Here is a 13,667-nt window from a genome sequence, read left to right as displayed (position 1 = left end):
GAAAGAGCTTCAGGCCAAATTTAGTTTAACAGATGTAATCAAGTGAAGATGAGGTTATACTGAATAAGGGTGGGCTGAGACCCAGTCCAATGACTAGCGTTGTTATAAAATGAGGGAAATCTGGACACAGACACACAGGGGAGAAGGACATGTGTTGACAGAGGCAGAGCCTAGATGTATGCAGCTATCAGCCAAGGAATGTCAAGGATTTCAGCCACACCAGAAGGTAGGAAGAAGCAAGGAAGGAGCCTCTAGAGCCTTCAGAGGGAGCATAGACCACTATCATCTTGAGTTTCAACTGCTAGTCCCCAGAACTGAGAGAGAATAGATTTCTGCTGTTTAAAGACACCACTTTGTGGTATTTTGTCACAGTAGCCCTAGGAAACTAATACAGTAACTTTCAATAGAAGAATCACACACACATATTAAGGTGGGGTTCCTGCTTCCGAAAGGATAGGCACTGGGACCAGCAGGTGGCGGCATGGATAAGGCGCTGGACACTCCCACATGGCTGATCACAATTCAAGTCCCCGACCTGGTGGCTTACTTTCCTGCTTTCCCTCTCTCTTTCTCTCATCTCTACCTCTGTGTGTGTGTGTCTCTCTCTGGTCAAATTAAAATAAATGAATTAATTAAATTTAAAAAAATTAAAAGAACAGGCACCTCTCTCACAGAAATTGCTATTCCTACCAAACTGGATGGGCTCCTCAGAATCTGGTCTTGTGACTGCGAGGAGGTAACATCAAGTCAGGTTCTATCACACCACACATACAAGGAAAGCAGATAGAAGGAAATGATAACTGTTTTCTTAAGGAGATTAGAGAAGTAAGATCAAAGGAGAATGGAAGAGAGTTTCACACACAACTAGGCTGGTTGTTGTTAGAGAGGGTCTCACTGCGGAGATCCTTTTGTTTCAGCCTCCAAACTGGGACAACACACATGTGCCACTACGCCCAGCTCTTTCTTAAGAGTGTCCTGTTCTGTTGCCCAGGCCGATCTCAGGATCATGATCCTCCTCCCTCAAGCTTCCTCGTTGCTCAGATTATATATAGGCAGAAGTCACTGCACGCTGTCGTTAGGTTGGAACAGAAATCGAACATGAGCCTATGTGGTCCCAGCCTGTGGAGCATAGCATTTCAGCATCACACCACCATAGCTGGGCCTAAATAACCTTGAAGAGATGAGGATAAGAAACAGAGTAGGCCAGTAGGAAATTATGGGCTTTATAATGTGATTCGTCAAGAATATCTGGAAGGCCAATTATTTGCCTTCTATGCAATTTTAGTATTATTTAAACAAAATTATGTATCAGTAGACTTTATGAGAATTCTTATATTAGCCAGAGTACGGCTATGATTTGAATAGTGAGTTTAATTCCAAAAGGCTCATGTTCTGCAATCTTGATCCCTGGCCTAACAGCTTGGGCAATAGTGAGACCTTTAGGAAGTGGGCCTCATGAGAAAGCACCATCTGATCCGCTAGAGCCCTGGAAGGAACAGAGAAAGCAGGGATTGGTTGCTTGGGATTGTGGGATTGTGCCCACCTTCCTCTCTGCTTCTGTTGGCCCACGTTTGATACAGCACTGGAGGCCAACCTCAGGCCAGCCCAACATCTTTGGACTTTCAAGCCATCATATTAACCTGTATTCATTATAAATCACCCAGTCTCAGGTGTTTGTTTAGCAACAAAGTAATAGACTGAGGACAGAAGACTGACTTTTATTTTCTTGCCTCCCTTCTGGGCCTATGTCATTCAAACTTGTGCTTAGAAAAACCACATCATTTTTGCAGAGTTGGTTATCTCCATTGATAAGACCAAGACAAGTACCTACCTCTAATGTTTCATGAAGACATTGCTTTAATTCTTCATGTGACAATTCTGAATTAGAATCTATTAGGGAAAAAAAATTAAATATATTTTTTAAATCACTGAAATATATGACATTTATTTTTAAAATATCAAATATAGCTTCTCTCTAAAGTACAAAAACAAAACTTAATAAAAAATTACAAAAGTATGTAGCTTAAAATGCTTTCACAAAAGAGTACACTTTTGGGAACCAGCAGTTAGTGCAATGGCTATGTTGCTGGACTCCCACGTAGTCGACCGCGGTTCGTGTCCCAGACCCGGTGGCTTAAAACTCATGCTGGGCACGTGTGCGTGCATGTCCAAGATCCTGAGAGGAGAATGGAGGAGAAGGGATTGCGGCGTGATCATACCCCCGGGGGGTTATTTCTCTCTTTCTGTCTCTATTTCTCTCTCTGTCTGTCTGGCAAGCGCATGCGCCCTATAGTGAAAACCTCTTAAATGGGAACCAGCAGTTAGCGTAATGGCTATGTCGCTGGACTCCCACGTAGTTGACCGCGGTTCGCATCCTGGACCTGGTGGCTTAAAACTCACGCCGGGCGCGTGTGCATGCGTGCCCAAGATCCCGGGAGGAGAATGGAGGAGAAGGGATTGCGGCGTGACCATCCCCCCTGGGGGGTGATTTCTCGCTTTCTGTCTCTATGTCTCTCTCTGTCTGGCGAGCGCACGCACCCTATAGTGAAAAAAAAAAGAGTACACTTTTGAATAAAGAGATTCTTAGCATCCTGTTCCATTTCAACATCATTATTACAAAACAATACCCATCCTCTATGCATAAGGAGTTGCAGAAAATGTATAAACAATTCTGCTGTAATTTCAAGAAGGATTTTGAAGGTTGGGAGTGACCCCTAAAATGCAACTTTTTTTTTTGTAAATCTGAAACCAGGTTTTTTAAATAACTCTCCGGTTTAAATTCGTTTGTCTTGGTGGGGGAAGCCTCAGGAGGGGAAGTTTCAGGAGGGGGAAGTTGCACAACCTAGATCACAAAAGATTCAGCCAGAGAAGAGCTGGTGCCAAGTATCGGCATGGACTCACAGGTGGATTCCCAACAGTTTTGGAGATTTAACATTCTATGGTAATAGGATTCTGAACTTTATTATTTCTTTAATGTAAGGCAACATTTCTTTCTGGTTATGATAAATTAAGATGGATTTTAGAGCCGTCCTGGTAGTGCAGCAGTTAACTGCCTCACATAGGGAGCTGGATCTCATGTGGCTGACCACAGTTCAAATCCTTGCCCCAGTGGCTTGAAAAACATTCTGGACATATGTGCATGTATGCCCAAAATGCTGACAAGAAGGAGAAATGGACATGATCATGGCGTGACCATGTCCCACTGGGGTCCCCCCCCCCCCCACACACAGTCTCCTGCCCCCCCTCCCCGCGGCCCCCCCCCCCCCCCGCCATAGATGCTCTCTGGCAACAACAAAAAATTAGAAACAATTCATTTTATCTCGACAACTTTTGAGAATTGCATAACATTCTAAAACTAATCAGAAGCATCTTTGTTCTTTCTGGGACACTCCTTTCCCAGATAACCATCATGTCCATGGCTCGTTCCCCCATTGCATTCAGGCACTCAAATGTCACCTCCTTAGAAAGGCCTTCACAAACCTGGCCTGAAACAGAGGCGTCCATGCCTGGCAATCACTCACTGTCCCTTCACTTACTACTACTTGTTATGACACATGTGTTCACTTGTAGGTTTATTTTCCATCTCCTTTACTAGAATGTATGACATTCTAATTCTAGTATTCTAATGCTATTCAGGCTTTTACTTGTTTTCACTGACATTATTCCCAAAACATAGACCAGTGCCTGGCGCCTAATGTTACCCAGTAAATATATATTGATCAAAAAATAAGACTAAAACTGCATTACAAAAAAGCAAGGTATGGGGAACCAGCAGTTAGTGTAATGGCTATGTCACTGGACTCCCGGTGGCTTAAGCTCACGCTGGGCATGTGTGCGTGTGTGCCCAAGATCCCGAGAGGAGAATGGAGGAGAAGGGATTGCGGCGTGGCCATCCCCTCTGGGGGGTGATTTCTCGCTTTCTGTCTCTCTATCTCTCTTTTGTCTGTCTGGCGAGCGCACGCGCCCTATAGCAAAAACCTCTCCAAAAAAAAAAAAAAGCAAGGTAGGTTATCATATACTGCTTTCACTAACAAACCTTTATTATTAATTCTGAATAACTATTACACTTCACAATTTGCACAACAGTTGGAGATATAAGCATCTATTACTTTTCAGCTACCACCAATTCCAAAGAGGTGACTAAAGATTACTTCATTTATTTTCTTTTTTTAAGTTTTTGCCATAGGGTACATGCACTCATTGGAGAGAGATAGAGGGACACAAACAGAGGGAAAGACAGAAGTCACCCACTGGGGGATGGCCACACTGCATCCCCTTTTCCTCCATCCTCCTCTGACAGTTGTGAGTATGCATGTACCCGGCCCAGTGCGATTTTCAAGCTGCCAGGTCCAGGATTCAAATCACTGTCTACCACATGGGAATCCAGCACCTTAAAGACTCCACCACCTGCTAGCCCCCAAAATGAATGAATTACTAAAATCCACTACGGTTACCTATTTTCATGTTTTGGGAAGGGTTATAGCAGTGACAGTATGGGAAAGGAAGGAGAGGGAATTTGGCATTCTTACCGGCAGGACTTTGTCGTCTGTAATTGGAAACTCTGGACGCTTCAAAGTCTGCATCTTGCAAGCTCTTATTCTTGGAATATTGAAAAATGGCTCCATTTCTTCCTTCCTCCTTTCTTGGAAGTGGGGGAGAGCTAAAGCTCTTTCCATTTGATCTTTTTCTGGATGTAAATAAAGGTGAAACTTCCACTTCATAAATACTACCAGGTCTTCTTCCAAGGCCATACCCTAAATCCCCTTCTGTCATGTCATCCTCTTCCGTTTCCCAGAGCTGCACCTCTGACTCGCTCAATGATCTTACCACCTTGCTCATTGGCCAATGTTGTCTTTATCATAAAGAAAAACAGGTTGTCTGAAGCTAAGAAAAACAGAAAAAAATAGCTTAAAAATCATCACTAGACTCAGCCACGGGGGTGCAGGTGGAAGAGGTGCTGCTGCAGAGCTGGAGGCCATAGAGGAAGGTTCCAGGTTTATTTCCTGATCTACCTAACATACCCATAGTGCATCTGTGATCTTGGGCTGTAGAACTTGGGGGAGGATCGTGGAGTGAAGACTTTGTCAAAGGTGCCCATTTCCTCTCTCTCTCTCATAAAGAAAAGAAATAAGCTTATAAGAAAAAACTGTCAGTAAAATAAAGAGTTTTCCTGGGAGCTAGTTCCTTTCTGTATTACATAGGTATAGATAGTCTAGTGATACACTAACACACAAATGCCCCTTGCAATCGTATTAGAAGTATTTAACATTTCAGGACTTTTTAAGTTAAGAAAGAATTACTCATTTATGGGGCCGGCAGGTAGCATAGTGGTTAAGACTCTGGATTCCCACATGGCCGTCTGTACTTTGAGTCCTGGACTTGCTTTCTCACTTTCCCTTTCTCTCTCTGGTAAACACACATGTCCTATAGCAAAATTAATTTTTTAAAAATTATAATAAAAAAGAGAATCACTTATTTAATTTCACTATCATTACTGTTATTATTATTCTTTTAGAGAGCTTTTTGCTATAGGGTGTGTGTACTTGCCAGAGAGACAGAGAGATCTCCAGAGAGGGAAGAGATGAAGACAGACAAGACACAGAGAGACAGAGAGGAAAAAAGTGAGAAATCATCCCCTCTCCTCCATTCTCCTCTCAGGACCTTGGACATGTACTCACAAGCACCCATGAGTTTCAAGCTGCCAGATCTGGGACTCAAACCCATAGGCCACATGGGAGTCTAATGCCTAAACCACTACATCACCTGCTAGCCCCAGGATTTTTTTTTTTTCTTCTTAAATTTATTGCTTCCATGAGAGAGGGAGAGAGAGAGATAGGTACTTCCACCCAGGTCTTCATGTCACAGTACCCCTTAGCCTCGGCCAGCCCATGTCAAAATCCCGAAAGGAGAAATGGAGGAGAAGGGATTATGGCAGGTGCTTTCTCCCTCCCCACCACCAACCTCTTTCTCTCTCCAGCAAGTACATGCACCCTCAGACAAATGAAAAAGAAAACAACAACAAAACAAACAAAAAGCCTTTGGTAGGCTATATTTTACCTCTAGTTCAGTGGAGCCCTTCTTATTAAGGGGAACCTCAGGCCTGAATTAAGAAGGGTGTGGTCAGAACTATCAGCCAGTAGAGAAGAAAGTGAAATTGGTCAACACAAGGGGAAAACATGTAAGAGGAAAAAGTTAGCAACTGCAGGGGTTGCTAAGTTTTGTTGGTTTGTTTGTTTGTTTGTTTTGAAAGACAGGGTATGGCTATGTTCCCTTAAACTCTTGGATCCTCCGACCTCAGCCTCCTAAGTAGCTGAGATTACAAGTTTGCACTATAGTGCCTGGTTTAAGCATTTAAAAAAAAAAAAAAAAAGCCACACATACATTCAGGTATCACAGGTATGTTTTTCTACTGTTCAGAGTTGAATATAGAGTTTTCTCATGGTCCAATGCTCTACTGTTTTTTAAAAATGTAACTTTGGGGGACTGTGGGCACTGCATTCTCCTGCTTTTCAGTAATACAAGTTAAATTTCACTTTTGGAACGCATTACTACTAAGAAAATGAAAATGAAAAGCGACTAATGTCCTCTTCAACCTAAACGTTTAAGTGTACTCAGGTTGACCACCACGGAGGCAGCAAGATGTGGAACAAAGAAGCCCTTTGGAGGTCTGTGTTCAGATCTCACTCTTCCACCTGCTGGTCTTTGATCCTGGGCAAGGCATCTAACTTCTCAGAGCCATTTTATCTCAAAAATGGATGTGAGCATATCTACTTATGGGGTCTTTTTAGGCACCGTTGATGTAATATATTTGAAATCAGCTGGAGCAGCCAAATTAGTGTTTATTATTTTTATTCATCAGAGAGCATGTGTACTTGCCAGAGAGGAAGACAAAGGCAAGGGAGAGGGAGAAAGCCCCTGTGATGAGGCGTGGTCAAACACCACCCCTCCTCCACTGTCTCCATCCTGTTAGGATTCTGGGCACACAAGTGCCCAGTGTGCTTTTCAGTCCCCAGGATGGGAATGAGAACCCTGTAGTAAGCTATGTAGGAGCCAGCTCCCTTAGCCACTAGGCCATAGGGTTGGCCCCGAGTCAATATTTTTTGCATTAGAATTTAAGTATTAAATTTCCTCATTTGTCAAACAAGGGTGTGTCAGATGAGCCTTTTCTCTATCTTTTTAAAAAAGAATTATTGAGGACTAGCAGATGGTGTAAGGCTACATCGTTGAACTCCCATGTAGTCGACCACAGTTCGAATCCCGGACCCGGTGGCTTAAACTCATGCCAGGCGCATGTGCGTGTGTGCCCAAGATCCCAAGAGGAGAATGGAGGAGAAGGGATTGCGGTGTGGTCATCCCCCCCGGGGGTGTGATTTCTTGCTTTCTGTCTCTCTCCCTCTGTGTCTTTCTGGCAAGCATATGTGCCCTACAGCAAAAACCTCTCAAAAAGAATTAACTTTATTTATTATTATTATATATATATATATTTATTCACCAAAGAGAGACAGAGAGAAAGAGAACTTAAGAAAGCAAACTGCCAGGTCTAGGACCCAAACCATGGTCAGCCACGTGGGAGTCCAGTGCTTTAATACCACACCACTTGCGGGACCAGCAGTTGGCGTAGTGGTTATATCACTGGACTCCCATGTAGTCGACCGAGGTTCGCCTCCTGGACCCGGTGGCTTAAACTCACGCCGGGCACGAGTGTGTGCGTGCCCAAGATCCTAAGAGGAGAATGGAGGAGAAGAGATTGCGGCGTGACCATCCCCCCCGGGGGGTGATTTCTCGCTTTCTGTCTCTCTGTCTCTGTCTGTCTGGCGAGCACACGCGCCCTATAGCAAAAACCTCTCCAAATAAAAAAAGAAATATCACACCACTTGCAGGTCCCAATTTTTTTCTTTTTATAAAATTCTGCCAGAGGGTACATTCTCTCACCAGAGAGACAGAGAGAGAGAGAGAAAGAGAAAGGGAGGAAGCATCCCTCCCTCGTGGGGCATGGTCACACCACAACCCCTTCTCCTCTATTTCTTTTTCCTTTTGGGATTTTGGGCACACATGTACATGCACCTAGTGTGTTCTTCAAACTGTCAGATTTGGGACTCAATCCATATCAGTCAACCACGTGGAATGTGCCTTAACTACCAGATCTTTGAGCTGGCCTTGATAAGATTTTTTTTTTTTATTCTTTTTACTTTAAAATTCTGTTTCTGTATTGGCATTTTTTTTTTCTTTAGAGATTTTTGCTATAGGTCATGTGCACTTGCCTTAGAGGCAGAGAGAGACAGAGAGAAAGAAAGTGAGAAATCACCCTACAAGGGGGATGGCCACACTGCAATCCCTTCTCTATTCTCCTCTTGGAATTTTGACCATGCACACACACACACCTGGCATGGGTTTCAAGTTTCCAGGTCCAGGATTAGAACAGCAGTAGGCCATGTGGTAGTCCAGCGATGCAGCCATTATGCCATCTGCTGGTCGTTTGTATCAGTATTTCTAAAGTGTATCTCATGGAACACTAGTCCTCTGGACTCCTAGTCATTGCTAGGAGTAAAAGCGTGCTTTTGGTTTTATTGAGGATGAGTTTTCCTAGTCCAGCCCAAGCACATATGACTTGCCCAGAATTACAAAGGCAGTTAATGGCAGAGCAGGGACTAGAAACCACATTTCCGGCTCCTTGTCTAGTCCTCTGGCCCTTTGGGAAAGGCTACAGGATAAATACATTACAGACTCTTGGCAGTCTTCCATTTTTCCACAAAAACAACTCTGAAGAATGACCAATGACTTCCTAACCCAAGATCTAGTCTCATTCTTCAGTCTCTGCCACCTACACAGAAACTGTGACAATACTGACTCACCCTGCCCGGGTCCCTGGTGCACCTCGGCTCCTCAGTTTCACAAGAAATCAGGTCCTCTTTCCTTCCTGCCTGCCTCATATCTGCCCACTTTGCTCCTGTTCCTCTTCCTGTTCCTTCTGTGTGTTTGGCTTCTACTGTTAGCATTCTTAAACACAGCTGGATATCCTGCCAGCAACTCAAACACAGCTTGTTTAAAACATTCAGTATCATCCCCACTCCCCAGCCTCTTCCTGAGTCCTTTATTTCCACAAATGCCTCAACCATGCTCCAAAACACTTGGTGCAAAATTTTCAAACTGTTTTTTCCTTTTCCTCTTTGGTCTTCACATGCCTTTGAGTTGTCAAGTTCTTTAGATCCACAAAAACCCCTCCAAACTGTCATGCTTTGCATTTTAACCCCACTCTCCTAACTTCTCATGACTTGTCCTAAGCTAAAACAATAGTTCTCTAATGGGTCTACTCCAAGCCAACCTACGCACAACTGACAAGTCGGTCATTTCCAAACACAAACCCAATGATACCTCTTTCTTGCCCTAAAATATTCCATAGCTTGGGAACCAGCAGTTAGCGCAATGGTTATGTTGCTGGACTCCCACGTAGTCGACCGCGGTTCGCATCCCGGACCCGGTGGCTTAAAACTCACGCCGGGCGCGTATGCGTGTGTGCCCAAGATCCCGAGAGGAGCATGGAGGAGAAGGGTTTGCAGCGTGACCATCCCCCCTGGAGGGTAATTTCTCGCTTTCTGTCTCTATGTTTCTGTCTGTCTGGCAAGCGCAAACGCCCTATAGCGAAAACCTCTCCAAAAAAAAAAAAAAATTCCACAACTCTCATGGCATATAGAATTAGACCAAGTGCTGGGACCAGCAGTTGGCGTAATGGCTATGTCACTGAACTCCCATGTAGTTGACCACGGTTCGAGTCCCAGACCTGGTAGCTTAAACTCACGCCAGGCATGGGTGCGTGCGTGCCCAAGATCCCGAGAAGAGAATGGGAGAAGGGATTGCGGAGTGGCCATCCCCCTGGGGGGAGATTTCTTGCTTTCTGTCTCTCTGACTCTTTCTGTCTTTCTGGTGAGTGCACATGCCCTATAGCAAAAACCTGTCAAAAAAAAATTATAATAAGTGGGGCCAGCAGGTGGCATATTGGTTAAACTCCCACATGGGAATTCTGACCATGGTTCAAGTCTCAGAACTGGCAACCTGAAAATCACTCTGGGCATGTGTGCCCAAAATCCTAGGAGGAGAATAGAGGAAAAGGGACTGCCGTATGGCCATCCCCCTTGGGGGTGATTTCTCACTTTCCCTCTCACTGTCCCTGTTTCTCTCCAGTGAGTACACAAACCCTGTTAAAAAACAAACAAACAAGGGGCCAGCTGGTGGGGTGGTGGTTAGGGGCACTGGACTCCCACATGGTCAACCATGGTTCGAGTCCCGGACCTGGTGGCTTGCTTTCTCACTTTCTCTCTCTCTTGCTCTGTCCCTCTCTGGTCAAAATGAAATAAAATAAATGAATAAATAAGTAAAGTTAAATAAAATAATTTAAAACAAACAAACAAAAAAGACATAAGGGGCCAGCAGGGAGTGTTAAAAATCCAAAAAGCAGGAGCCAACAGGCGGCCTGGTGGTTAAGGTGCTGAATCCCACATGGCTGACCAAGGTTTGAGTCCTGAACCTGGCAGCTTGCTTCCTCACTTTCCCTTTCTTTCCCTCTGTTCAAATTAAAAAATAATAACAAATGGAATTAAATGAATAAATAAATATATTTTTTAAAAATAATAATAATAAACAAATGCATAAATAAAATTAGATTGGAAGTGTCATCCTGTTCTTACAAGGCTCCCAGTTTCAGCTGTCATTACTCTCCGGGTGTACTCTGGGCTTGCATGTCAGAGGAGCTGCATCTGCTCCAGCCTTTGTCCCCCCAGCTCAGTCAACTTAGAGCTTCTGCTGGTGCCATTCTCTACCACTGCAATGCTCTATCCTTTCAGGACCCCTCAGTTGGAGACAGCACTCCTTCCAGTAGACTACCTGACTCTCCTGGGCCATATATGAATTCTCCTTTTCAGAGCCCTCCTCTTTGATGTTGTACTTTTTTTTTTTTTCTTTTTAAAATAATTATTTAATGGGACCAGCAGTTAGCGTAATGGCTATGTCGCTGGACTCCCACGTAATCGACTGTGGTTCAAGTCCCGGACCCGATGGCTTAAACTCACGCCGGGCGCGTGTGCATGCATGCCCATGATCCCAAGAGGAGAATGGAGGAGAAGGGACTGTGGTGTAGCCATCCCCCCTGGGGGGGGTGATTTCTCGCTTTCTATCTCTCTGTCTCTCTCTGTCTGGCGAGTGCACACAAAAACCTATAGCAAAAACCTCTCGAAAATTATTTAATTTTTAAAATTAGTTTTAAAAATTTATTACAGGGCATGCATACTCACTAGAGAAAGATAAAGACAGAGAGAAAGTGAGAAAGTAAGCTGCCAGGTCTGGGACTGGAATCATGGTCAGCCACATGGGAGTCTAGCCCCTTAACCCTACCCCACCTGCTGGCCCTGGTGTTGTACCTTTTTTTTTTTTTTTCCTAGAGAGATTTTTTGTACAGGGCACATATGCTTGCCAGAAAGACAGAAAGAGACAGAAAGTGAAAAATCATCTCCCAGCGGGCATGGCCACATCGCAATCCCTTCTCTTCCATTTTCCTCTTGGGATTTTGGGCACGCACGCACACACTTGGCGTGTTTCAAGTCTCCACGTCCGAGACTTGAACTGCAGATGGCCATGTGGGGTTCAGCAATTTAACCATTACACCATAAACTGGTCCTGGTGTGGTACCTTTTTAGCATTCCTTATTCCCTACCTGACCTAGGGTTTACGGCACATGCCACACTGTACATCCCCAAGCGTAGGGAGTATGTCTGTCTCCTTAGTTTATGCACAACAGGCTTCAAAAGATATCTGATGGCTGGATTGAAAGAGGAGAGATTCCTGCCTGGAAAATGTAGGCTAAACGCATCTACACCCACTAACCTGACAACTCTGCATTAGCAAACAAACTGATCAAACAGACATTTAATTGCTATCAGGCTTGGCAAAGAGGAACTGACTTGAGTCTTCCCTGATGAACAATGCCCTGCTGCACTTGGCTGCGGGATTTTTTTTTTAACTTTCTATTTTAGGAAATTTTAAAGTAAGTGGCAGAGATAGTATCAAGAATTCCTATGTACTCTTTATCCATATTCCTCTAATGTTAACATACGGTAGATCTATCACAGTTAGGAAATTAAGGGTCCAGCAGGTGGCATGGTGGTTAAGGTACTGAACTTCCACATGGCTGACAATGGTTGGAGTCCCAGACCTGGTAGCTTGCTTCCTCACTTCCTCTGTCTCTCTCTTTTTCTAGTGCATGTGCCCTATAGCAAATTACAAAATAATAATAAATAAAATAAATAATTATTTTTAAAACATGTTTTAAACATTAGGAAATTAATATTAGTATGTGCTTTTAACTAAGCCACATACTTTATTAGGGTTTCTTCAGTTTTTCTACCAGGGTACTTTTTTTCCAAGATCCAAACCAGGATACTGTTATACATCACATTTAGTGTGCTGTTGTTTCAAGACTAAAAATTAAAAGGGGTTAGAGAGGAAGGTGGAGGAGAAATAAAGACACAGAAACAGGGTCTTTTACATCTATTTCCTAAAAATACCTATTTTTTAAAAAATCTGTTTTTGAAAGTTAGGCAGTGGGGAAAGGGGCTATTTGGCCACTCTATTCATAACCTGTGGAGCTTCCACGAAGCTGCGCAGCCCTGGGTCGGGGCCCGGCTCGGCTCGCCCCGGCTAAGGTTTTTCCCGCCAGGTCTGGCCCCCCGCACTCCCCTCACCGCCCCGCCTCCACAGCGCCCGACGAGGGATCGGAACCCTGACTTTGGCTGGTCGAGCAGCCCTCCTGCCGCCCTGTAGCCCCAGCCCCGAGCTCACCCGGCCGAGCCTCCGGGTCCAGCGCAGCGCCGCAGCCGCCCGTCTGCAGGCCACGTGACGGCAGCGCAGCCCGGCAGAGAGGCGGGCCGGGAGGCTCGGACTCGGCCCTGGGCAGCCGGATGTGAGCGCTGCCCTCGGCCGCCGCCAACCCGAGCTCACCGGCAGCTCACGACCAGAAGACGGCATGAGCCGAGAACAGAACGGGACAAGGTACACTGCGTGTCACACGAGAGGGCCTGAACACGAAGTCTCTGGGAGTCCTGAGCTCAGGGTCCGAGGTGGAGGCCGAAGGTGATCAGCACTGGGACAAGGGCGGCATCGTAGGCGAAGCCGCTGTGGAGCAAAGGTTGGCAGAGGAAGGAACTGGAGGGGACGGCCTGCAGGCCTGGAAGGCTGCTCCTGGGGACGACTCGTTCCTGTGGCTTTCCTGAGACCGCTGCTTCCCCTAGGCTAATCAAATCCTGTGGATCATCCCCAGGAGTAGGGTTTGTGGGGGATGACAATGCCCCACTGGGGGCACCTTCTCCCTCTCTCTCTCTGTAAGCACGTGTGCCCACTGCCAAACTAAAAAAGCACACGCATATATATGTGTGTATATATATGCATGTGTGTGTGTGTATACAAACCAAAAATAATTTCACTTGCAGCTTTGACTATTTTTTTTTTAATTTAAAAAATTTTGCCAGAGTATGCGTGCTACACTGGAGAGAGAAAGCGAGTGAGAAAGCATTCCCTGGAATATAACCATTTGGTAGTACCTTTTCTTCCATTGCCCTTGGGATTTTGGGCAGCAGTACAAACGGGCGTGGTGTGATTTTCCAGCCACCGGTGGGCTCCAG

At 45.0% G+C, this 13,667-nt stretch overlaps 1 protein-coding gene across 1 annotated transcript in view; it reads right to left on the bottom strand.

Annotated features, from left to right (window-relative positions):
• CCDC125 (coiled-coil domain containing 125) overlaps positions 1-12,931 on the bottom strand; it is a 35,178-nt gene extending 22,247 nt beyond the window's left edge. The window contains exons 1-3 of the mRNA XM_006169523.3: positions 12,829-12,931; positions 4,530-4,884; positions 1,832-1,890 (exon numbers count right to left, since the gene is read on the bottom strand). Coding sequence (XP_006169585.1) covers positions 1,832-1,890; positions 4,530-4,839 — 369 coding nt within the window. The 5' untranslated portion in view covers positions 4,840-4,884; positions 12,829-12,931. The remainder of the gene's footprint in view (positions 1-1,831; positions 1,891-4,529; positions 4,885-12,828) is intronic.
• Positions 12,932-13,667: the final 736 nt, after the last annotated feature.

Source organism: Tupaia chinensis, unplaced genomic scaffold (genome assembly GCF_000334495.1).
Source record: "Tupaia chinensis unplaced genomic scaffold, TupChi_1.0 Scaffold147123_1, whole genome shotgun sequence".
NCBI lineage: Eukaryota > Metazoa > Chordata > Mammalia > Scandentia > Tupaiidae > Tupaia > Tupaia belangeri.
Note: the sequence above shows the minus strand (reverse complement) of the source record. Positions and strands in the feature narration are given on the sequence as shown.